At 58.9% G+C, this 24,622-nt stretch overlaps 1 protein-coding gene across 1 annotated transcript in view; it reads left to right on the top strand.

Annotated features, from left to right (window-relative positions):
* The first annotated feature begins 489 nt into the window (after positions 1 to 489).
* CFAP46 (cilia and flagella associated protein 46) overlaps positions 490 to 24,622 on the top strand; it is a 132,908-nt gene continuing 108,775 nt past the window's right edge. The window contains 17 exon segments of the mRNA XM_054473811.2: positions 490 to 617; positions 965 to 1,089; positions 1,349 to 1,480; positions 2,000 to 2,064; positions 4,308 to 4,472; positions 5,385 to 5,508; positions 6,004 to 6,098; positions 7,923 to 8,033; positions 10,681 to 10,780; positions 13,824 to 13,922; positions 15,864 to 16,054; positions 17,872 to 18,100; positions 18,355 to 18,475; positions 20,440 to 20,563; positions 21,410 to 21,537; positions 22,331 to 22,458; positions 24,157 to 24,290. Coding sequence (XP_054329786.1) covers positions 569 to 617; positions 965 to 1,089; positions 1,349 to 1,480; positions 2,000 to 2,064; positions 4,308 to 4,472; positions 5,385 to 5,508; positions 6,004 to 6,098; positions 7,923 to 8,033; positions 10,681 to 10,780; positions 13,824 to 13,922; positions 15,864 to 16,054; positions 17,872 to 18,100; positions 18,355 to 18,475; positions 20,440 to 20,563; positions 21,410 to 21,537; positions 22,331 to 22,458; positions 24,157 to 24,290 — 2,120 coding nt within the window. The 5' untranslated portion in view covers positions 490 to 568.

The following is a 24,622-nucleotide window of genomic DNA, read 5'->3' as shown; positions in this document are numbered from 1 at the left end:
AGCACCGTGGCAGAGGCAAATCACCGCCTGTTACAGTAATGACGGAATGAATGAAAGAACGAAAGAATGAAGGAATGACTGACTGACTGACTGACTGACTGACTGAATGGATGGATGGATGAATGAATGAGCGGACGAGCGCAGGCGCGAAGGAGGCAGTCAGAAGTTCCCAGGGAAGGTGGAGGGTGAGCCCGGGGCCAGGACCAGAACTCGGGCACACAGGAGCCCTGAGCGGGGAGAGGAGGCCCGCGCGGATCCCCCGGCGCCCCCCCACGCCGCCCTCCCCTGCCGCCTTCCCTCCCCTTTCTTCTTCCCGCCCCTCGCCGGGGGTCGCTGCCCTGGGGTCCTCGCTCCCGCGGAGCTGGCAGGGGGGGCAGGGCGGGGGCGCGGCGTTGTTCGCCTTCCACGAAGTGTGGCCCCGCCGCCGACCCGTAGCCCGCGCGTCCGCGTCCCTTTCGGTCTCCAGGCAACCGTGGCCGGGTCCTCGCGGCTGGAGAACCCAACCGACCGTGGGCGGCGGGACGCACTGCGGACCCCGGAGAGGGCGGACGAGCCGGGCGCCGGCGCCATGGACCTGGTCATCACGCAGGAGCTGGCCCGCGCCGAGAGCCAGCAAGGTGACCCCAGACTCGCCACGACCCCCGCCCCGGGGAGGCCCCGGGACCCGCCACGACCCCCGCCCCAGGGAGGCCCCAGACCCTTTCATCCCAGCCCGCCCAATGAGTGACCCCTCGAGGGCCGCAGCCGGAGCCCCCACCTCCCGATCGTCTGACCAGAGCAAACGTACAGGAAGGCGCCCTTTTGGGAAGGCGCCCACACCGCTGTTCCCTGGCGGCGACTGGTTCTGACGGTGGCTGTGGCCCGGGGGCCCGAGGCGGCTGCCTGGGGCCTTCGGGATCGCGTTGCCCGGCTCACTTCTCCCAGCCCGGTGACCAAACCTTCCTCAACCACCCGTTTGGGACAGATGCTGCGTCCTTGAAGAAGGCCTACGAGTTGATCAAATCGGCCAACCTAGGGAAATCGGAGTTTGACCCCTCAGAGAGCTTCAGCCCAGACCTGTTTGTTCTGTGTGCAGAGCAGGCCCTTAAGGTAACTAGTTCCCGGGATCCGCGGTCAGGGCAGCTTTGACAGGGAGAGGGAGGGCCTCTGGGTGTGCAGCGGATGCAGAGTGGGGCTGGGGAGAGGCAGCTCCTGGCCAGGCAGTCAAGGGGCCATGATGGAGGATGGGGGCTGGAAACAGGCTCCACCTGTGCTCCGGGCCTGTTCCGAAAGCGGCCCCGTGGTGCTTCTGGGCAGGGAGGCCACCCCCTCCGGGTCTGTGATCTTCCGTGGTGGTGTTCTCTTGCAGATGGGGCAGCCAGAGGTGAGCGAGGACTGCATCCAAATGTACTTCAAGGTGAAGGCGCCCATTACCCAGTTTCTGGGCCGAGCGCACCTGTGCAGGGCCCAGATGTGTGCCCCGAAGTCGGCAGAAAACCTGGTGAGAGGCGTCCTGTGCCCCTTCTCCCCAACAGTTCAATTTTCGCCCCACCTCCAGAGCAATGCCAGGCTAGACCAGGCTTAAAATCGTTCTTAGGGTAGTAGAGTGAAGGCATTCATTTCCAGAATGACACGAAACTTGCACCATTTCCTGTTCATGCTTTTTGCTCAAGTAGTGGTATCTGACATGCAGGACCCCTGGACCTTTGCCTTGTGGCAGCGTGGTCTCTGTGGGCAGCTGCCCCGAGTGGGCAGAGGGGAGCTGGGGTGGGGCGGACGTGCTGGAGCACAGGCACTGTGGTTTCTGATGCCTCACTGTGTCTGTGGGACGGGAACCTGGGTGCAGGTCCAGGACCTCACCACGACACTCAGGCTGTGTCTGCCACACTGTCACCTGTGGATACACAGGTGACACATGGGGGGTACCAGGCCAACCATGAGGGAGCCGTGGCATCCGCAGATGGGGCAACGAACAGGGGTCTGTGTTTCGGTCTAATTGTTCTTCTTTACGTTGCCTTAGGAGGAATTTGAAAATTGCGTGACTCAGTACATGAAGGCCATAAACTTTGCCAAAGGAGAACCGAGGTAGGTGAAATTGAAGTGGCCTTTTCTCATGGACCGGGTGAAAGACTTCAGAGCCAGAACTTATCAAGTGGGTGTATTTATTTGAACTGTGGGTTTTCCCCTCGTTTGTGGTTTGTGATTTTCATGCACATGTGATCACTCCCTTGTCTCATCAGTGTGTGGACTAGGCCACATTCATGCAGAATTCCGAGTCACAGCCTCTTCTGCACTCGGCGGTTTTCATGATTTTAGATGGCTGTGAAGAGTCTGTTTTCTGCCGGGCGTGGTGGCACACGCCTGTAATCCCAACTACTGGGGAGGCTGAGGCCGGGAGGTGGAGGTTGCAGTGAACCCAGATCACGCCACTGCACTCCAGCCTGGATGACAGCGAGACTCCGTCTCAAGAAAAAAAAAAAAAAAAAGAGTCTGTTTTCTCCAGGGCCTCCCCGGGTGCACCCCCAGGGCACCCTGCTCCTTTCCCACGGTTCCTTCTTCGGCCCAGTGTGCCTTTGCTGCCCCCTAGCGGACAACTTGGCCAAGGCCGCTGTCCCCGCGGAGGCGACTCCAGCACAACTTTACAAAATCAGTGCTTTCTGCGCAAAAACAAATATCATGCTTCAAACTGTTAAGCTTGCACAAAACTGATTCATATCCTATTCAAATCAGTTTTGTGCAAGCTTGACAGTTTCAAGCATATTTGTTTGAACATATATCACATATTCATATAGGATACAATGTTTGGAGGATATTTAAATAGAAGCTGTGGGTTCCCTGGTCTGTTCTACCCACATCGGCCTGCTTGTCTGCTGGTGACCCTCTCTGGTCACACACACCCTGTTGCAAGTGCTGGGGATGTAGGGTCCAGCCCCACAGATCCTCCCTGCATGGGGACGGGGACGGGGATGGGGAGGCCCCACCTCAAGCCACAGGTTCTAAAGACAAGGGGTGTTTCCGAGGGAGCTGTGACACGGGAGTGGTGGGTACCATGGGAAGGATGCTGCTCCGCTCCAGGGCCCTCAGGGGCACCGTGGACGGGCCAGGAGGTGACAGAGCCTTGCCAGAGGTCAGGACCATCTTTGGGAAGGGGCCAGGTTGTGTGGAGAGAGAGGGCAGCGCTGGCTCGTCCAGGGCAGTGGCAGTGGGACAGGAGACTGTGAGCCCGACCACAGGCACGTGGAGGCTACAGTGGGAATTTGGGGAGAGCCACTTACAGGGAGGAGACGGGTTCCTTTCGAGATGCAGCACTCAGGGAGACGCAGCACTCAGGGAGACGCAGCAGGCCGCTGGAGTCCCATGACGACCCCTCTGACTCAGGCAGGCGTGACCGTCTGGTCAGGACACCCCGCACTTCCGCTCCTCTCCTGAAAACCTGGAAACAGGATGAGTCCTGTCCTAGGGTCACGTGGTCGCTCTGAGTAAACTCAGAGGAGTGGGCTTGCCACAGCCACCCTGGTGTCCTCCTCCCACCTGGGCATTGAGCAGTGCTGGTCCACCTGGTGGCCGGCCCAGGACCACCAGGCACGCAGGCCCTACAGGGCAGAGCTGGCCTGCCCCGCTGTGGAGTGGCCCTAGAGTGAGAAGGGCAGATGGGCCTGGATTCCCTTACTTCAGTCCCTGCAATGGCTCCCTGCTGCCCAGGGAGAGGCCCAGACCCCTGAGAGGGGTCTCTGCTCACTCTTCCAGCCCACCCTCCTCCACTTCACACTCTATGCTGGCAGACAGGAACTTTGTTTCCCAAAGGTTCCTCCCTTCTCCTCCATCTGCCTGACCTTCTTTTCCTCTGCTACTGTCTTGGCTGCCTCCTGACATCTTTCAGGTCACAGCAGGCACGTAACCTCCTCCAGGAAGCCTTCCTTGATTCCCTCTGTCCTTGCCCATTCTTGTCTATCCCTTGAGAGCCAGAGGAGGCGTTGCCCAGTGGTGTGTTTTCATGGGAGGGGGGCCGATCAGTTTGTGGAATGATTGATGAAGAAGGCCCTGGTCTGGACTCGGGAGCCTGTGTCCGGGTCATCACAGCCAGGCCTGCACTGGAGCCATGGCACGTTGGAAGCAGGGCTGCTCAAGGCTGTCCCAGGAAGGGGCTCTGCATCCTGGTGCTTCTGCAGGCCGGGCCGAAGCTTCTCCGATGGGGCTGCTGCCATCTGCTGGAGAGGACCTGAGGCCCCTCCTGGGAGGGGCTCCGGAGACACAGCGGCCCCTTGGTTCTGCAGCTTGGGCGGGCTGGGCTTTGACCGTGCTCTCCGCTTCCTCTGCTCGCACCCCAGGTATTACTTTTTGGTGTACAATGCATCAGTCCTCTACTGGCAGATGGCGAGGCCGTTCCTCAAGCCTGGATATTGTCACCATCTGATCCCCAGCCTTTCCCAAATCGTAAACGTGCTGAGTCAGACTGAGGAGGAAGACAAGGAGTGGCGCGCCGAGCTGATGCTGTGAGTTGAGCCCGCCGTGCTCTCCGTGCCCTCCCGGTGGGCCACCCTCCGGCTCTGAGGCCACCACCCTTTCTCCAGGGGAGGACGGGAGTTCCACATCATTGGGGCACACTCCATGTGCGTTCTGTCCCACAGTCACAAGTTTCTGTGTGTCTTGTCTGAAGGTCATTTCCAAAATCTATAGATGACATCTGCCATGGCCTGGTTATAAGGTTGTGACAACAGAACGAGATACTGTGTTTAGACTCACAGCAAAGCAGATGTGGCCCTGCCCCACCCAGCCTGGCTCACGGTTTTAAAATCTTAGTTCTTAAAATGTTAATGCAGTAGACGTTTTAACAGCGTAAAACTAAGCAGAGTCAGCACATGCGGAGCCCAGGCGGCCCTGCAAGGAAGTTGGGGCAGCATATGGGGCAGGCCGGCCTCGCTGGGTCTCAGCCCTGAGGGGTCACTGCACGGGCTGTCACCAATGCCTCGGTCGCTGTGCTGGGCGGTGGAAAGGAAATGGGTCTGAGCCTCTCTGTCTGTGGAGCTCTCTCTGAAGGCTGGGGACAGGTGGATGTCCCCAGTGAGGATCCCAGCGGTGCCAACTCCAGAGCGGCTCCCCTCGGCACCGAGCCCACAGCCTGCAGGTGTTGGTTACCTGCTATATGGCCGTTTGGGGAACCTTTGAAGAATATCAATACAGATCTTTCATTTAAAAATGCCCCGGTGCTAGCGGTAACGAGCTGTCTGGCGCCTGCTGGCCCTTCCCAGTGAGCCACACGGCCTGGTTCTGGCTGAAAAAGCTGACCCCAGGGTAGCTTTTAAAGTTTGTGAAACACAAAATATATAATGGTTTAAAAACCTGGTTATCAGACAGGAGAAAACAGTTTCAACCAGGTTGACCAATGGCATGTTTCTATTATCCAGGGAACTTCTGGAGTGTTATCTGCAAGCCGGAAGAAAGGAGGAGGCTGCCAGGTTCTGCTCCACCGCAGCTCCGTTCATTAAGTCTCACGTGCCGCAGAAATACCGGCAGATATTCTCCGTTATGGTAAATCAGCGTATTAGAAATAGAGACGTAAGAAGTAATTTTCTTAAAAGTCATTGTTCAGAAAGCTGCATAGGAATTACATGAGTTTGCTGAGAGATACAAAAATCTATATGCATACATACATGGACAAAAATATATAAACATATTAAAAAGAAATAGCAGTTCATCCAATGCGAAGATGTATAGAACTGTGATATTTTGAAAATAAAACGGTCTTTTGCCTTTATCGTCGCTCTTTAAATATTTCCTTTGTAATAGCTTTTAATTTTTTTAAAGTTAATAGAAAATTCACAAAGATACAAGTAATTACTACAAGAATATGTACCAAAAGCATTCATCAGCAATTCCTTTTGACATATGGGGAATCAGCTTAAGTTGTATCTGAAAAGCTAGATACAAAATTTAATTAATGAGAAGATAAAATCTAGACACAAAATCTGAACCTCTACCTAATTGGTTGAATCCAGATTAATAATCTGTTCTATTTTATGACAGGTTCGTCATGAATTAATGGACGAACTTCAGTTAAAGGAAGAAAAGAAAAATTCCATTAGCCTGTCAGTCACTTTCTATATTAATATGCTAAAGGCGTAAGTCGTTTTGGGAGGGAGAGCAAATACTGAGTTTCACAAGTACTGGGCTTGGGAGAGCTCTGTCCCCTCCATGGGGGGAGGTCCTGTGTCCAGGGGCCTGTGAGTCTGGAGTTGCAGTGAGTGGGGCTGGAGAATGGGAGCCTGGGAGGCCTCAGGGTGTGGGGATCCAAAGGCCACCCCCAATTCCTGGCCCTGCCTCCCTCCCAGCACAGAGGAGAGGCCGGTGCGGCCACAGAAGGGAGAGGGCGGCTTTAAGTCAAGTGCAGAAAGAGCTTGTAGGAGGAGATCGCAGTGGGTTTGGGTGCTGAGGGGAGTGAGGACATCGCGGTGGGTTTGGGTGCTGAGGGGAGTGAGGACATCGCGGTGGGTTTGGGTGCTGAGGGGAGTGAGGACATCGCGGTGGGTTTGGATGCTGAGGGGAGTGAGGAGATCGCGGTGGGTTTGGGTGCTGAGGGGAGTGAGGAGATCGCGGTGGGTTTGGGTGCTGAGGGGAGTGAGGACATCGCGGTGGGTTTGGGTGCTGAGGGGAGTGAGGACATCGCGGTGGGTTTGGATGCTGAGGGGAGTGAGGAGATCGCGGTGGGTTTAGGTGCTGAGGGGAGTGAGGAGATCGCGGTGGGTTTGGGTGCTGAGGTCTGTGAGGACATCGCGGTGGGTTTGGGTGCTGAGGTCTGTGAGGACATCGCGGTGGGTTTGGGTGCTGAAGGGAGTGAGGACATCGCGGTGGGTTTGGGTGCTGAGGGTAGTGAGGACATCGCGGTGGGTTTGGGTGCTGAGGGGAGTGAGGACATCGCGGTGGGTTTGGGTGCTGAGGGGAGTGAGGACATCGCAGTGGGTTTGGGTGCTGAGGGGAGTGAGGAGATCGCGGTGGGTTTGGATGCTGAGGGGAGTGAGGACATCGCGGTGGGTTTGGGTGCTGAGGGGAGTGAGGACATCGCGGTGGGTTTAGGTGCTGAGGGGAGTGAGGAGATCGCGGTGGGTTTGGGTGCTGAGGTCTGTGAGGACATCGCGGTGGGTTTGGGTGCTGAAGGGAGTGAGGACATCGCGGTGGGTTTGGATGCTGAGGGGAGTGAGGACATCGCGGTGGGTTTGGGTGCTGAGGGGAGTGAGGACATCGCGGTGGGTTTAGGTGCTGAGGGGAGTGAGGAGATCGCGGTGGGTTTGGGTGCTGAGGTCTGTGAGGACATCGCGGTGGGTTTGGGTGCTGAAGGGAGTGAGGACATCGCGGTGGGTTTGGGTGCTGAGGGTAGTGAGGACATCGCGGTGGGTTTGGGTGCTGAGGGGAGTGAGGACATCGCGGTGGGTTTGGGTGCTGAGGTCTGTGAGGACATCGCGGTGGGTTTGGGTGCTGAGGTCTGTGAGGACATCGCGGTGGGTTTGGGTGCTGAGGGGAGTGAGGACATCGCGGTGGGTTTGGGTGCTGAGGTCTGTGAGGCGATCTGAGGTATTTGTGTCCTATGGGCAGCATCCCTGTGAGAGAGCAATGCTGGCCCAGGTCCTATCACCGTTGAGCAGAGAGAGTGCCCCACATTTCCCGTGTTTGGCTCCTATGTGGGGTGCTGGCTCTGGCGAGCGGTCTGGGCATGTCTCATCTGAGTGTTTCTATTCCAGCCTTGTAGGAAGGCCGGGCATCATGGAGGGAAGGAGGACCAGAAGGGGTGAAAAGTCATCTCAGGAGTTTGAGGAGAGAAAGCAGAAGGGGTTATTTTCAGTCTCCCCTTCAGTGGAAAACACAATTTCACACACGCAGAGTTTCTTTTAGGAGAATGTGAATAAATCTGACAGGATCTTGTGCTGAATTACTCTCTGAATTATTTCTAGAAAAGCGGAGCAAAATGATTTACCAGGCGACGTCAGTGTCATTCTGAGGAAGGCCTACAGACACTTAGGTCATTACAACCACCAGCGCTTTCCTTCCATCAGAGAAGAAAAGTAAGTGTTTGTGTTTTTCCAATATCACATCTTCATAATCATTGTACAAAATTTAGCGGGCACTGAAAAATGTGAAAAAATTTAAAACAAGCAACTAGAACCACCTTTGCAAAAGCCAGCCATCGTGGAGGTTTTAATAAGGTCCTCTCTGGTCTTATGTGGCCTGAGATTTGTACTGTTTTGCAAACACTTTCACAGCCTACTTTTTAACATGAATTTAGTGTCTGCGGGACGGGAACCCGGGCGCGGGTCCGTGACCTCGCCGTGTCTGCGGGACGGGAACCCGGGTGCGGGTCCGTGACCTCGCCGTGTCTGTGGGACGGGAACCTGGGCGCAGCAGCAGCCACAGCGTTGACTGGTCTGGGGTCTCTTCTCGAGGCTGGACTGGGGAAGGGGCCCCCCAAGCTCACAGTGGTGTTGGGAGGACTCGGTTCCTGTGGGTTCAGGCCTCGGTCCTGGCGGGACAGCTTGCTTCATCAGCGCTAACGAGGGGCGCCAGACGCCAGCGCGTTCGTGGTCTCATCAGGGAGGTGGCATCTGCCCAACGTTGAGGTCTCCACTGCTCAGCTGCCGGCTCCTCGAGGGAGGGGCCCCAGGACCACGGGGTGGCTGGAGGGGTACAGGGCCAGCCCACTGGTCGGTCTGTTTTCGGGAGGGGTATGAGTGCATGTGTACATGGGGATGTGTGTGGATACATTGTTCTGGAAGGAGTTTACGTCTTCCATCAGACCCTCCAAGTTGTTCTAACTGAGTCCGGCCAAGCGTGGCCGTGGCCCTGGCCGAGCATCCGCTTCTGTGGCCAGGTGCTCCAGCGAGAGGTCTTGGGACCAGTGTAAATAGCCCTGTTCCGAGGTCTGTCCGCAGGCGGCATTCTCAGGCACTTTTAAGGATTCTCTTCCCGACCTGCCCAGCAGGCCCGTGCGCCGGAGCTCAGGTAGGACGGAGAGGCCAGTGTTGCGATGCCAGGCCTGCCAGGACCTGAGAGGGCCCAACAGCAGAGCAGGGGGAGGAGGAGGTGGGCAGGGACAAGGGGTGGAGGAGCATCTGCACCCCACCCCAAAAGCAGCCTCCTGCCCACAGCTACCCAGGGATGCAGGGAGGATGGTCACACCACACTGAGGGCCGAGTTGGGTCGCTGCCTGCAGCCGCCAATCGTATTCCAGTGAGACTGTGATTACTCTCCGGGAAACGGCAGAAGACATGTAGACCTGCTCCCCGGGGACATTTGGCAATGTCTGGAGACACTGTGGGTGGCTGCTCTTCATCTAGCGGGCAGCTGCAGGGACACAATGGACAGGCTCCTCCCAGAAGAGAGGCGTCCCAGAGGGAAACCCTGGCCTAATCTCCACCCGAGGAGCGTGATCCTGATCCCTGCAGCTCAACAGGAAGTCTTAGAGTGGAGAGCTGAGGGCACCCGCTGTGCTCTTTCTTGAAGTTGTCTGGAGCACTGTGGGTCGTTGCATGTGGATACAAATTTTAGCCTCAGCCTGTCGGTTTCTGCAAAGACCCTGATTGCTGACTGCAGGTGCCGTTGGCGCCACGCCTACGTGCTTGTCGCGTGGTAGGAAGGCCCAGGCTCTGCGTGGGGAGGACGAAGCCCCAAGATCTGTGTGGGGAGGAAGAAGGCCCAGGCTCTGTGTGGGGAGTGTGAGAAGACGCAGGCTCAGTGTCAGGAGTGTGGGGAAGGTTCAGCCTCTGTGTGGGGAGGTGAAAGGCCCAGGGTCTGTGTGGGGAGTGTGGGGAGGCCCAGGTTCTGTATCGGGAATATTGGGAAGTCCCAGGCTCTGTGAGGTGAGGAGAAAGGCCCAGGGTCTGTGTGGGGAGGAGGAAGACCCAGGGTCTGTGTGGTGAGGGAGGCGCAGGCTCTGAGTGGAGAGTGTGGGGAAGGCGCAGGCTCTGAGTGGAGAGTGTGGGGAAGGCGCAGGCTCTGTGTAGGGAGGAGGAAGACCCAGGCTCTGTGTGGGGATTGTGGGGAGGCCCAGGCTCTGAGTGGGGATTGTGGGGAGGCCCAGGCTCTGTGTGGGGAGGAGGGAGGCCCAGGCTCTGAGTGGAGAGTGTGGGGAAGGCGCAGGCTCTGAGTGGAGAGTGTGGCGAGGCCCAGGCTATGTGTAGGGGGGAGGAAGGCCCAGGCTCTGTGTGGGGGGAGGAAGGCCCAGGCTCTGTGTGGGGATTGTGGGGAGTCCCAGGCTCTGTGTGAGGAGGAGGAAGATTCAGGCTCTGTGTGAAGAGGAACCTGCCTCTTCCCTGCATGGCCTCTGGCCTCGCTGAGCTGCAGATGTGGGTCTGAGCTGCTGTGCAGTGCAATGGCTTTGAGTACGCATATCATCATCCCTGTGCTTCCCCTGGGTTCTGCACATGACCTGAAGCCTGGAGAGTGAGGAGCAGGGCATCCAGTAGGGACATGGCCCTGGGCAGCCTCCACAACTGTGCTGGCCTCGGGAGACTGCTGGGCTCTGGTGCTGTAGCTTGAAGCCCTGCTGGGGCCTCCCCACAGGGCTTCTGTTCTACTAATTAACTTAATTTTATTTATTTCTTATCGTACCTTTATTTCCTGCCTCTGCTTGAACGGGGGACATGGATTTTCCCCTGCAGCCATATTTCCTGTGCCCCGTATTGAGCTGGTGCTGGCTGGTTTGTTTGTTTGCAGAATGCTTTTGCTTTTTGAATTGGCGCGTTTCTCCTTGACCTTGAAATGCATGGAGATCTCCTCTGCCTGCCTCTCAGACCTGAAGAAGATGGAAAGCAAAGTAAGTGGCTTCATGACACTGCTGTCTGGGGATGAGGCGCTGCTCACCGTGCATTTGGACAGAAGGCAAAGAAAGGAAGAGCAGTTCACCAAGCCGCGGCCCCCAGGGCGTCGGTCCGTGGTTGGCACATTGCCGTCTTTCCTACCTGTGTTTTGCACAGCTGCGGTTAGATGGTGTTTACAATTTTACACCTGCCCGTCTCTCTTTACCTTTCTTGTGGCCACGGGTCCACAGCACCACAGTTGTTTCTAGAGTCCAATTTACGGACGGCGTAAAGTTTCCTGATGCTAATGATCCAGAACATCCTCCACCAGTCCCATTATTGGACGTGTAAATCACACCGGCAGTGCCTCGTTTCCCGCAGTTCACTTTCTGCAGTTTGTTACCTGCAGGCAGCTACAGTATGAAAATATTAAGGTATTTTGAGGGAGAGGACACATCAACATCACTTCTGCTACAGTCTAGTGTTATGATTGTATTTTATTATTAGTTATTGTTATAAATATCTCACTGTGCCTAATTTAGAAATGGAAGTTTATCATAGGGATTTTCCATCTAGAAAAATCACAGAGTACATCAGATTTCAGACTGCTCCACGTTTCCAGCCTCCACTGGGTTGGGGGGTCTTGAAACGTATCCTCTCAGAGAAGGGGGGGCTACTCTATAATTTTTTGCTTATTACATAAAGGGCTGCAGTGAACATTTTGTGCCTAAGACATTTTTCTGCATTTAGGATTTTTCCCTAAGATTAGTATATTTACATGAAATGACTAGGGAATTTTCACTTTTAATATTTTAAGAATACACGTTAGAGTATTGCCCTCCAGAAAAAGCTTCACACAACAAAAAGTGTGTAAGACTGTGTACATCAGGTTTGCTGATGCTTTCAGGAACTGTGACAGGCTCTTCCACAGAACAGGAAAAATGTGATCAGTTTATCAGGGATGGTTTTGAGCAAACTGAGTGTCGCTTTACACACAGAGAGTGAAGAAGGGGGACCCTCGGATGCACAGCCACGTGCTGGGGCCTCCCCGTGTGCTGTCTTCATTGAGCACCTGCTGTGTGCTTTGCCCAGGTTACCTAAGAGTGAACGTAAACCAGCCGTCAATGGCGCAGGAGACACGGCCATGGCTCAGCACGGGGGGAGCCGGCCAGTCACGCTGAGGGCTGTGCTGATCTGGAAATGGTTTCGGAATAGGAGATGCGGCTCACGCAGCCTCGACAGCCAGGCAGCCCTTGGAGGGACTGACCGCCCACCAGGGTGCAGGCGGGAAACATGGCCAAGGCTGGAAACAGCAGCCCATGCCGCACGGAGGATGGGAGCAGCGTGGGAGGGTCCTGTGTTTGATGCCCTTTACCGGCTTCCATGAGCCCCATTTCCATCTTCTGGGTTTCCACGGCACGGTGTCCCCAATTCAGAATGACTGTGGAATGCCTGGGTCCGGCCCCACTTCCTCCTTGCCAGCAGCCCTTCTTTCAGCTCCCTGCGCCTCAGGGTTTGTCCCTGCAAAATGGCAGCAGTAACAGGACCCATCTCCAAGGGCTGCTGTGGAACTGAAAGCAATGTTTTGTGTATCCCAGGTTGAGGCTCCCGGGCAGGCCCCTGCTGCCGTGGGATTGCTGTTAGGGAGGCTCCTGTGGCCCAACTCTGCCCCCACTGCCCGTGGCCCCTGCAGAGCATGTCCCTCTGCCCCGGCTTGAGGACACTCTCCTGGCCTTTTGCCTGGTTGGCCTCTGCCCATCCCTCAGGCCCCAGCCCTCCGGTTACCTCCTGTCTGACCACTGGTCGAAAGCGACCTTCTCTAGGTAAACATTCTACCAGGAGGCTTATTATCCCCGCCAGCCTCCTGTTAGACATTCAGGATCTCATGAGATTTATTTTGAATTAAAAGCTCACTAATGTTAAGGATATGAATGGTTTTTAATTTTGAAGCTTTGGTGCATTTTTAAAGACTATCCACTGTAATACATTTCACAATTGCCTGAGTGAATGGTGGAAATGATTTAACCAGGCAGACACCCAGACCTGTGGGACCTCATAAAGAGTTTTAAGATCTGTGACCATGTGGGAAGCACGGAACGCTTTTTCTGACCTCTGTGAAGCCTGGCATAGCTTCCTCAGTGGTATGGAGGCTTACAGCTGCTGGGCAGGCCGGGGCACATGGCCTGGGGTGGCGGCCTCCTGCGCTCTCCATCCTGGCCGGCACCGAGGCCCAGACATGCAGGACTGCGGTGCAGCCATCCCGAGGTGCTGCGGGTACTTCCCGTCCTTGTGGACGTCTGCTGCCGAGGACCTGCTCCCCGGGACGGAGGTGTCTGCTGCCGAGGACCTGCTCCCCCAACAGAGGTGTCTGCTGCCGAGGACCTGCTCCCTGGGACGGAGGTGTCTGCTGCCGAGGACCTGCTCCTCGGGACGTCTGTGTCTGTTAGTTGTGAAGATGCTTCACCATCAGCGCCTGCGCTCACAGACTAGGAGCTTGAGTCTCCTGTGTCCAGAAGACCTGCACCCCTTGCGCCAGGGCGGGTTTAGGGGTGTCACTCCTCGAGCAGGGTGGGTTTAGTGGTCTTTGGATGACAGCGACATGTTGCTCCCCAGCTTTTGTAAGGCCACCAAGGCCTGGGACATCTTCCCTGAGCTCAGCAAGCTCCCGAGAAAGGAGAGGTAGAGTGCCCTTCTTCCCGGTGTGACGTACAACACATCGCTTCCCAGACTGCAGCGCAACCCCAGGCCACCAAGCAGCCTGGCTGAGGCCTGGGTACCAGGTGTTAGGGGCCGGGACAAGGCCCCTGAAAAGGGCAAACTCAGGACCCTCCCCTGCCACTCTTGGGTGGTGGGGCCTGCAGGCAGGCAAGGAGTTGGTGTAGCTGAAAACACGGCTTCCTCACTTAAACCTCTGCGTCATAGGTGTCTTTGTGTCATCGTGTGACTTGTATTTGTTAAACCTCTACCCAGTCATATTTTAAATGCCTTTGAAGTTCATGAATGTACACAGCTGCTTCCCTTACAGATCTCCATCTTTTCAAAAACTGTTTATATCTGCAGGATCCTGGGAAGCTTATTGAAATGGAATGTCTGGAGTGTGAATCAGAAGCTTTAAGACTTGAAAATAAGATGAAAGTGTACATCCGAGCGGCTGTTGAGGTCAGTCCTTACGCAGGAGTTGTACACCTGGCATTATTTTGCAGATTCCTGGAGCTTGGTGCAAGTTGAGTGTGTCCCAGGCTTGAGGGTGCTGGGGACATGGCCTGGAACCCACTGCTGGACTCGCCCTCACGCTGCCCCTGGGCTGGGTGGAGCCTGAACCTCACGACCCCATCCTGCCGCTTGGCTGCTGGGTCTGAAAGCCTCGTACGCCGGTGCCGGCCCCTCTGAGGTCCTCAGCAGGTGAGTCAGGGGAAGCAGCCGCACAACCCACAGTGCCACAGCCACAAGCAGCCTCTGTTCACTTTCACAACAAAGTGCAACAGCCAAAGTGTCTGGAAATCATTCCTTAAACGAACACTCATTAAGCACCTACCACATGTGCCCTGGCTCCCATGACAGCGGGTGTGAGTCCAGCCTCCAGTGCCACACTTCCTCTCCTGCACACAGGGGCCCACACGCCTCCCTGGTGGGTTGGGGTCGTGCAGGTGGGGGCTGGGATGTGGCTCCCTCCGACCATCCTCCTGCAGCCCCCACGGAGCTGCCGCCTCCCTGCCATGTGGTGATGCCTGCCTGGGAGGACAGGGGACGGCCACGTGTCCCCATGAGGGCTTTCTGCCAGCCTGAGTCCAGGAAGCTGTCCTAATGATGAGGGGCAAAAGCTACCACCAGCCCTGGCGTCAGCTGCCAATTACAGGCAGTTGACCCACCTCTGTCCTGCTGTCTAAGACGACAGGCTCCGGAATAGCAGCCACTGCCAGGAAAGGAACTAGGAATCATTTTAGACTCTTCCTCAGGAAGAATTTATCAGTTAAAAGATGAACAGAAACCTGACAGAATGGTGGCGCGCAGCCCTGATGTGGTGCCACGGCAAGTGCCACAGGGTCGGCCTGGGAACCCTCAGGCCCTGTCAGCCAGGCAGTGCGAGGCCCCGCTGGGTACAGAGGAGCCAGGGGCGTGCGGGTCAGTGCCAGAGGTGCCGTGGCAGGGGATGAGCAGGGCAGCTGGGAGACCTTCCCCGCCCCCACTCCTAACGCACCCATCCTCAGCCCGCACTGCCTGGCACGCGTGTCACAGCCCGGCGGGTGCCGATGCCCCTGTGGACTTGCTCCTGTGTCTGCCTCCGCGGGGCTGAGCTTCTCACAGGTTTTTGACTGCTGCTGTGCGCTGGTGCCACACATGTGGTAGGTGCTTAATGAGTGTTCGTTTAAGGAATGATTTCCAGACACTTTGGCTATCGCACTTTGTTGTGAAAGTGAACAGAGGCTGCTTGTGGCTGTGGCACTGTGGGTTGTGCGGCTGCTTCCCCTGACTCACCTGCTGAGGACCTCGGAGGGGCCTGCACTGGCGTACGAGGCTTTCAGACCCAGCAGCCAAGTGGCAGGATGGGGTCGTGAGGTTCAGGCTCCACCCAGCCCAGGGGCAGCGTGAGGGTGAGGCCCCCGTGGAAGCCACAGGCTGTGGGGACGTGACCAAGTGAGCCCAGGACGGTGGGTGGTCCAGCAGGGCTTGTGGGAGGTGGGAGGTGGGAGGTGGGGAGACTGGCTCCGCCGAAATCCTGGCCGAAGCCTTTGTCCTGGGAGGGCCCGTGTAGCACAGACCGGAGGAGACATTCTGGAGGTGGGAAGCGTAGCGGGCACAGGCCCAGGAAAGAGACGGGATCAGAAAGGGAGCAGTGCCCGCTGAGTCCACACAGGGGAGGCGGGCGCAGCCACAATGTGTGGGCACTGCCAAGCCTCCTGTGTGTAATATCTTGTGAGACGTCCACTTCCTCCTAGAAAGAGTCACTCTGGCCATTTTCACGGACAGATTTGAGCATGGCGCCACGCAGGGTGATGAATTTAGGGCCTGAGTTCTCAGTGTGCCCTGCACGCATGTGCCACCCCAGCCCCACAGCTCGAGCCAGCAACCTCCATAGAATCGCCCACATCTTCTCCGCAGTCCCAGCTGGATATCATACAGAGACTAGACGTCGCGCTGCAGCGAGCCGTCCGCCTGGGCGACCCCCGGGTCATCCACGTGGTGTGCGCCACGCAGTGGAACACCTGCCTGCCCCTGCTACAGCACAACCTGCGGCATCACCTGCGGAAGCCACTGGCCAGTGTCGCGGACGTGCTGGAGAAGGTGGACAGGTGGGGAAGGTGGACAGGCAGGGCGCGCACCTGTGCTGTGTCCTCCACAGAGGGGGTGGCACATAGGAGGAGACAGAGGAGGAGAAGGTGGCCCAAGCCCCCTTGCCGTGACAGTGCTGCAAGCAACAAACTCCCCCTGTACTCAATAAGGGCCACCCTCTGTCCCAGCTCAGGGCCAGGCACGCCGGGTCCTCTGTGGTGCATTGGCGGGGTCAGAGGAAGAAGCAGGCTTGGCCTTGCCTCACGGGCATCTGTGCCCCTCGAGCCTCCATGGAAGGGGCCTGTCATGGCCACAGAGGCCGGGAGTGGGGGCTGGTTGTGGCCCCGTGGGACTTGGGCTATCCTGGGTGAGACAGGAGTGCTCAGAGGGCCCAGCATCGGGGAGGGGCACGGTGTGTCTTCAGGGGTGACAGGAATGCGGGGGCCAGCATGGCGGGCGGGCGGCAGGCGTCAGGGCGGACCATGGCAGCAGGCGGCAGGCGGCAGGGCGGACCATTGCAGACGGGAGACAGGTACTGGGGGTGAAGGGCAAGGGCAGCCACAAGGTGTTGCAGAGCCTGGGCCCAGGGTGGCTGGAGAACCACAGCCCTGGTCTCAGTACCTGTTTCTTGTTGGGAGGACTCAGCCTCTTCATTGCCATCAGCACGGTTTTGACTGAGTCCGCCGGCTCAGCCCCCGCTGCCTGTCTGCACTGCCAGTGCTCCCTCCCACCTTCTCTGGGGCGCCCTGAATTTTTCTAGAGTTCTATTTAATTTTCTCTGTTGGCTTCTTGGTTTCTTGACTATACCTTTTGGAGGAATGGAGGATTTCTCTAGCGCTAAGAACATGCACCCTTAACTTAGCACAGTCTATGTCAGGCCAGCATCACTCCGGCTCATTTCACACAGATACACACCCTAAAACGTGGTGACCACACGCCTCACACCCCTGCTGGGCCATCCTTCGACTTCCCACAGCACAGAATGAACCCCGGACCCCGGCTCAGCTGTGTCTAGAACTGCTTTTCAAGCCTGGGGCCGTCAAACGCAGGCTCCTGTGCACACACAGCCTGCTTGAGGCCAGGGGTTCCAGGGCACCCCCACATGGGCTGCGTGAGGCCAGGGGTTCCAGGGCACCCCCACATGGGCTGCGTGAGGCCAGGGGTTCCAGGGCACCCCCACATGGCTGCTTGAGGCCAGGGGTTCCAGGGCACCCCCACACGGGCTGCATGAGGCCAGGGGTTCCAGGGCACCCCCACACAGCTGCTCGAGGCCAGAGGGTCTAGGGCACCCCCACATGGCTGCTCGAGGCCAGGGGTTCCAGGGCACCCCCACATGGCTGCTCGAGGCCAGGGGTCCGGGGCACCCCCACATGGCTACTCGAGGCCAGGGAGTCCAGGGCACCCCCACACAGCTGCTCAAGGCCAGGGGGTCCGGGGCACCCCCACACAGCTGCTTGAGGCCAGGGGGTCTGGGGAACCCCCACACAGGCTGGTTGGGCTGCTCCACATGGCCCTTCCTCTCCAGACCCTAGCCTCCTTCACAGCCCTGCACCCCGACCCCTGCCACCGTGGCCTGTGGGAACCACACCCCGCACTTCAGGAAGTTGTCCCCAGGTAGAGAGCCTGGGTCCCCAGGGTCTTCTCTCCTTGTCCCCATTTGTGAGTCCCCAGGGCCAGGTAGGGACATCACTGGAAGGATGGCAGAAAGCCAGGGGCACCGGGCACCAAGCCTGCCCTATACTCTGGGGCCACTGCAGGCCTCCCCCTGGAGGGTGTAACCCCAGCCTGACACAGGTGCAGCCCCGCCAGGGCCCCTGATGCCACGCCACCCCCACAGCCTCATGACGCTGCTCCGCTGCCAAGTGCACATGGAGATGGCGCAGATCGAGGAGGATGAGGACCGGCTGGAGCCCGCCATGGAGCACCTCTGGAAAGCCGCGCGCCTGGACAGCCTGGGCCTCTACCAGGACAGGCTCCAGATGGCCTCCACCCGGCTGCGCCTGTGCACCACGCTATACCAGGCCCCTGAGCGCGCGGAGGACAAGGCCATCATGGCCGTTGAGCAGGTGCTGCCCCGGGAGGTGAGGGAGGCCGGGTGCTGCAGCCCCAGCATGGGGCCGGGGCCGGGCTCAGAAGGCATGGCAGGGCGGGAGCCGCCCAGGGCCGCCTGAAGCAAGGAGGCCTGGGACCGAGCTGTCACTGTGACTATGAGCACAAGGACCACACAGGCCCCTGCCAAAGGCCAGGAGGCTCCAGAAGTTGGAGAAGGTGCTGCGGAAAGTCCAGCGGCCCCTTGCTCATCAGTCTCTGCTTTTCACAGGCAAAAAAAGCTACCCCAAAGGACAGCGTCAGGAAGAAGCGGGCCCTCCTGGTGAACGCAGGCCTGGCCTTAGCCCCTGACACGTTTCAGATTGTGCTGGACAGTGAGAATGAGGCCAAAGGTGAGCGCTGCACTGGGCTCTCCCAGCCCGGAACCGTCCGCCTTGGAATGGCTCCGAGTCTGCCCCGGGGCCTCCCCAGTCCCCACGCTCCCTGCCACAGCCCCTGGATGTGCAAGGACCTTGCACCAGCAGGGTCCTTCGATCTCGGCCCGCCAGGTCTGGCAAAGCTCAGTGAGGGTCTCCTGTGCACACGCCAGCCATGTCGGGTGCCCCGTTTGCAGGGACAGACCCCACAGGCTCCGCTGCTTAGACAATGGGAACTTACTCCTCCCAGCCCCAGGCTGGAAGTCAAGGCGTGGGCAGGGCTTGTTCCCCCTGAGGGCTCCTCCTTGGCTTGTGGATGCCGTCTCCTCCCCACATCCTCACAGGGCCGTCCCCTCTGGGGGTCTGTGTCTTTGTTTCCTCCCCTTAGAAGGACACCAGTCAAATTGGACTAGGGTCCACCCTGATGACCTCATTTGACCCAAATTACCTCCAAAGAAGGTCATACCCTGAAGTCCTGGGGGCAAGGACTTCAACACACCCTGCTCTGGGGAGTGGGGTTGAGCCACTTCCTGAGGCACAGGACGGGGCTCCCTGGATCACGGGGGTCAAAGCTGAAGCCATCACATCTGTCCCGGGGAGACTCTGAGCTGGCTTTGGGTAATGGGACACGGGGCCGTACAGCCCATGTGCGGGGACTGAGCCAGGGTTCGACGGGTGTGTTGCATCCTCACCGCCCCAGCTTCTCTGGGCACTCGCCAGTGGCTCTGGGAACGCAGGCGGCCCCACTGTCTCCAGCCCAGTGCAGGGGCTGGGCTGGGCTTGGCTTGGGAGCCCTTCCCGCTGGTCCCCTGAGGGTCCTGCTGGGGGCTGCTGCCAGGCTTCCCTCCAGCTCAGTGCCCAGCACGACAAACCAGGTGTCACCCAGACTGCAGCCTGCGGAGACGGTGGTCAGGAGTGGAGGCGTCACCCAGACTGTAGCCTGCAGAGACGGTGGTCGGGAGTGGAGCTGCTGGGTCATGTCTCGGGTCTGAGACGAGGAGATGGGCAGATGCAGGGTGGGTTGTGCCCTGCAAGGGAAGGTTGGCGGCTCTTGGAGTGGGGAGGGGCTGCCGCCCTGTCATCCACCGCCCTCAGATGCTGCCGCACCTGTGCTTTCATTTTGCCCTAATGAGTTTGAGGAGCAGCTGCAGATCCACCAGTAGGACCTGGGCACACCTGTTTTGCCGTCCTGACTCCTTTCACTCATGGGCGTGTGCTGCTGGCTGCCTGGGGGTCAGGTGCATGTCCACCTGCTGGCTGTGTGGCCGAGACAGCACCTACACCCAGCAGGAGGTGCTGCGGGGCCCTGCCCAGGGGCAGTGAGGGCGGCGCAGGCTCCAGGGGAGGATGCCCTTGAGTGGCTCCTGAAGGTAAACCCCTGTGCCGGCCGAGAGGGTGGACGCCAGCCAGGGGAGGTCCAGCCCCCAGGGTCGCCCATGCACAGGAGGCCCCCCAGGGTGTGGAGCTGAGTTCTGGGTGTGGAGCTGAGTTCCGGGTGCTCATGATTTATTTGCCAGGAAAAGGAGCGGGGATTCCGAACCTGTAGCATCATGTGGATAAACCTGCTGGGCCTTGGGGCGCTACCCAGGGGCTGGGTGGGAGCGCGGGAGTCTGAGGCCGGGTGCCTCTGCTTGGAGGGCAGCTGGACAGCGCAGCCAGCAGAGCAGCGGGAGGGTCTTGGCAGACTGCTCCAAGGTTCCTGGAGCCTCCACCACTCAGAGGAGCACTGGCTCGGCCTCATTGCCGGCAGGAGACACAGGCAATGCCACTCTGCAGCTCTGTGAGGAGCTTGGCTTCTGGGAGCCGGGGATCTAGGGCCCCTGGAGCCGCTACCTGTGGGTGGCCACCCCGGCGCCGGCGCAGGGCATTGGTTACCAATGGGCACATCCCCGGCCCTTGGCCAGCAGCCCCAACACCTGCCTTTGCATTTCCGTCCTCAGTCTCCACCGGGAAGAACAGGGGCCGGTTCACCTACCTCTGCGCGAAGGCGCGGCACCACATCATCAGCGTGGACAAAGCTGCTGGGCACCTGCGGCGCCTGGGCAACGAAAACGACAAGGAGAGGTGAGCAAGGAAAAGGCCAGAGCGCCACGCACAGCCCAGCCCGGGGGTCGCTCAGCTCGAGGGCCAGTGTTTGTGGTGGCCGAGCTGACCCTGCATGTGGCCACCTTCCCCGGGAGGGTGGGATGAGGTCCCCGCCGCCTGCCCCGGGAGGATGGGACCAGGTCCCCCCCCAGCCTGCTCCGGGAGGGTGGGACCAGGTCCCCCCACCGCCTGCTCCGGGAGGGTGGGACCAGGTCCCCCCACCGCCTGCTCCGGGAGGGTGGGACCAGGTCCCCCCACCGCCTGCTCCGGGAGGGTGGGACCAGGTCCCCCCACCGCCTGCTCCGGGAGGGTGGGACCAGGTCCCCCCCGCCTGCTCCGGGAGGGTGGGACGAGGTCCCTGCCTGGGGGTCCCGCCACAGACGGGACCCCCCCCAGCCTGTGATGACAGCCACGGCCTATGAGGTGTGTGGCCGCCCTGGCCCGCCTGTCACTGCTGTCACTCGGAGGACACGCAGCGCCCATGACCAGAGCAGGCTGATTTTTGGTACTGACCCTGTGGTTGGTACCATCCCCGGGAGGCCTGCCTCGTGCACCCCCCCGGGGAGTGGATTGCGTGGCCTTTCTTCTCACCACAGGGAAGGGAGGTGCCGTGCACAGCTGGCTGGCAGGGGGAGCGGAGAGCTGCGCCCGACCCCGGGACATGCACCTGCCAGGCCGTCCCCAGCACGAGCGCCGGGCTCCTTGCCACCTTGAAACTGCAGAGCCACAGTGGCCTTTTCTCAGGCAGCCAGCCCAGGTGTTTCCTAACTTTAGCAGCCACATTTGTCTACTCACCTTTCCCTCGTTTGGGTTCTCGGTGAGCAGGATACAGATTTGGGCAGAGCTGGCCAAAGTGGCCCGGAAACAAGGCGTGTGGGACGTCTGTCGGACGGCGAGCCGCTTCTGCCTCCTGTATGACAACGTCAAGGTGAAGAAGTCGAGGCTGCGGAGAGGTTTGTACCCGCCCTTACGAGTGTGTCCCAGCCTGGCCACGGCCGCCCTCTGGGTGCGGGAAGGGTTGTGGTTCGTGCAATGACCACCCATGGGGCCTTCACATGAGAAAGGGTATTGCTAAGTCACAATGGTAGCAGTTCCCACTAATTATCAGGACCGCCAATCACGGGGCGGCGGCCACATCTGGCTGTGTCGGCCGAGCCACGAGCACCGTCGTCACACTCCATCTTCAGTCACTGGGGGCCTCGGAGGCTCAGGCAGGGGCAGCCACAGCCAGTGAGCAGATGCCCATGCGGGGCGCCTGCAGGCAGAGGGCAGTGGCCACAGGCCCAGTGTGGAGCGGGACATGGGTGGGGCAGGCTTATCAATCAGCACCTGGCCCTGGAGAGGCTCCTGTCTCACGGACAGTCAGGACCCGGAGGGACGAGGGAGGTGACAGAACGGGCACAGGGGGTCTGGGAGTCCTGCAGGAGTCATGGAGGGCACCCCCCAAGAAGGCAGGGGATGCAGGAGGAGCTGGGAGAGCCACAGGCGCCAAGAGCATCTGCAGGGATGTGGCCAAGAGCAAGCCCTGACTGGGAGCCAGCATCACACCCAGCTCCGCCGCCCCACGGAGAGCTCCTCTAGCCCCTTCCCGGGCAAGCTGCCTACCTCCTGCCACCCGCCCACCTTGGTGGACCCTGCGCGGAGCTGGGGAGAGGCTCAGGCACTCCAAGATGGGCCAGGAATTCTTGTGTTTTTATTTATTTGCTAGGAAAAAACATGATCCTTACCTGCTGCCATTTCTCTCAGGGAAGAAGAAGCGAGGTAGGGACGGCTCGATGCAGGACACCTGGAGCCAGCCCGAGGTCGTCCTGCAGAAGCAGGTGTGCCCCGACCTGCTGCGGAAGTTCGCGGAGGTGGGGTTCATCCATGCTGAGGTGTGTCGTGGAGAGGGGGGTTCATGGGTGCTGAGGTGCGTTGTGGAGAGGGGGGTTCATCGGTGCTGAGGTGCGTTGTGGAGAGGGGGGTTCATCGGTGCTGAGGTGCGTTGTGGAGAGGGGGGTTCATCGGTGCTGAGGTGCGTTGTGGAGAGGGGGGTTCATCGGTGCTGAGGTGTGTTACAGAGAGGCGGGTTCATCCATGCGGAGGTGCGTCGTGGAGAGGGGGGTTCATGGGTGCTGAGGTGCGTTGTGGAGAGGGGGGTTCATCGGTGCTGAGGTGTGTTACAGAGAGGGGGGTTCATCCATGCTGAGGTGCATCATGGGGGGGGTTCATCGGTGCTGAGGTGCGTTACAGAGAGGGGGGTTCATCGGTGCTGAGGTGTGTTACAGAGAGGGGGGTTCATCCATGCTGAGGTGCATCATGGGGGGGGTTCATCGGTGTTGAGGTGCGTTGTGGAGAGGAGGGTTCATGGGTGCTGAGGTGCATTGTGGAACTGGGGCTCATCAACGCTGAGGTGTGTCCCTGCACCACGGCATCAGAGGGTCGCTTTCCTGCATTCACACAGCCTGCTGCGGGGCAGGCATTGGTGTCCACGTGGCCTGTTAACCCACTGCAGATATTTATCGTCATAGAGTCTTCTGCGCTTTAAACAAAATGAATATGAGGGAGGGAAAACTTCCTGGATTCTTGGGAGATTTTCTAGGAGAAAAATATAAACCAAAATGTGCATGGGTGTAAATTTCTCTGGGGAATCATTTCCGAGTGGTGAATCTGCAGTTGTGTGGATGACACATGGCGACCGCCACTCGGCGGGGGGATGGTACCTCAGCGTTTGCTGCAGAAGCGCATTGAATGTGGCGTGATGTCCTGGGCTCCTGCCATGGGGCCGCCAGGCCTGTTCCTCCACGCAGGCTCAGAGACTCCTGGGCTCGCCCTGCCCAAAGCAGGTAGACATGGCGGAGCGGGATCTAAACCCAGCCCTGGGACCTCGGGTCCGAGCTCGCAGCCACCGTGCTGTGCCAACACGAGTGTGGCCTTTGTGACATTGTGTGACTTCAGAGTTCCCAGAGCCACTCTCGGTTAGGTTTCTGTGGACTTGCTCAGTGGGTGCGTGGCCATCAGCCTTGGAGGACAGGGCACCTGCCAATTTAGGCAGTATGTCCACTTAGGGGCTCCCAGGTGCCAGGCCCATGCCCTCAGCTGGGGTCAGGGCGAGAAGCGGCACAGACCCCTCTGCTCAGGGAGCCGGAGGCCAGATGGCAGAACCAGAGCCAGCGGAGGCCACGGGGCTGTGCCACGTGCTCATCCATGCCTCGCAGGCCAGTGCAGCCCTTTCCCTTCAAGCATTTAAAACGTAATGATGACGTAGGGGAGGTGCAAATGCTGGCCAGTGTCTGCTGATACCGGGAAGCCACTGTTGGTCCTTCAGGGCCGCTGGGGTGTGCGGTGCTCTGGAAGGACCTTCTCTTCCCTGACCCTCGTGCTAATGGGTGGAGAGAGTCTGCGAGGGGCTGGCTTTAGTCCCTGGAGTGGCTGTTGGGTCAGCCCAGCTTGCAAAGGGTGCAGCAAACGGGTCTCCCAGCCTGTGCTTGGCATTTTCAAATCAGAGCTGAGGGAAGGGCGTGTGTGTTTCCCATCTGGTGCTGGGCCCGTGCTCTGCCCACGACCCCTCCCACTGCATGTGTGTTTTGCAGGCCACGGTTCATTTGCTGCGGTCAGAAGGTGTAGAGCTGAATGACCGGGCCATCCCCCCCGAAGACCTGAGCCAGCACCCAGCCGGCTACGTGCCTGAGCCCCCGGAGGTGAATGCCGAGTGGATCACATACAGGTGGGCGGAGGCGACTGTGGCCTTGAGCACTGCCCGGGGCCGTGGGTCAGAGCGTCCGCTGCACTCAGGCTGGTGTGGGGAGGGACACCCTTCGCATTCGTAAGGATACAGGCTTCTCGCGTGGGGGAAGTGTCCGTTGTTGCGTAAATGACTGAGACCACAAAAGAGGAAATGGGGTGACGTGGCCTCACATGTTTTTAGCAGTCGTTCCTAGCAAGACCCCGGGCATAGTTTGTTGTTACTATGAGGGAAAGTTCAGGAGTGTCTTTTCAGCGCGCTCTAGTGTCCGCCTTGCTTACTCTCGTCAGGCCCTCTGACGATGCATGAAAGGC

This window comes from Pongo pygmaeus, chromosome 8 (assembly GCF_028885625.2).
Source record: "Pongo pygmaeus isolate AG05252 chromosome 8, NHGRI_mPonPyg2-v2.0_pri, whole genome shotgun sequence".
NCBI classification, from domain to species: domain Eukaryota; kingdom Metazoa; phylum Chordata; class Mammalia; order Primates; family Hominidae; genus Pongo; species Pongo pygmaeus.
This window is presented reverse-complemented; position numbering and strand designations above follow the sequence as displayed.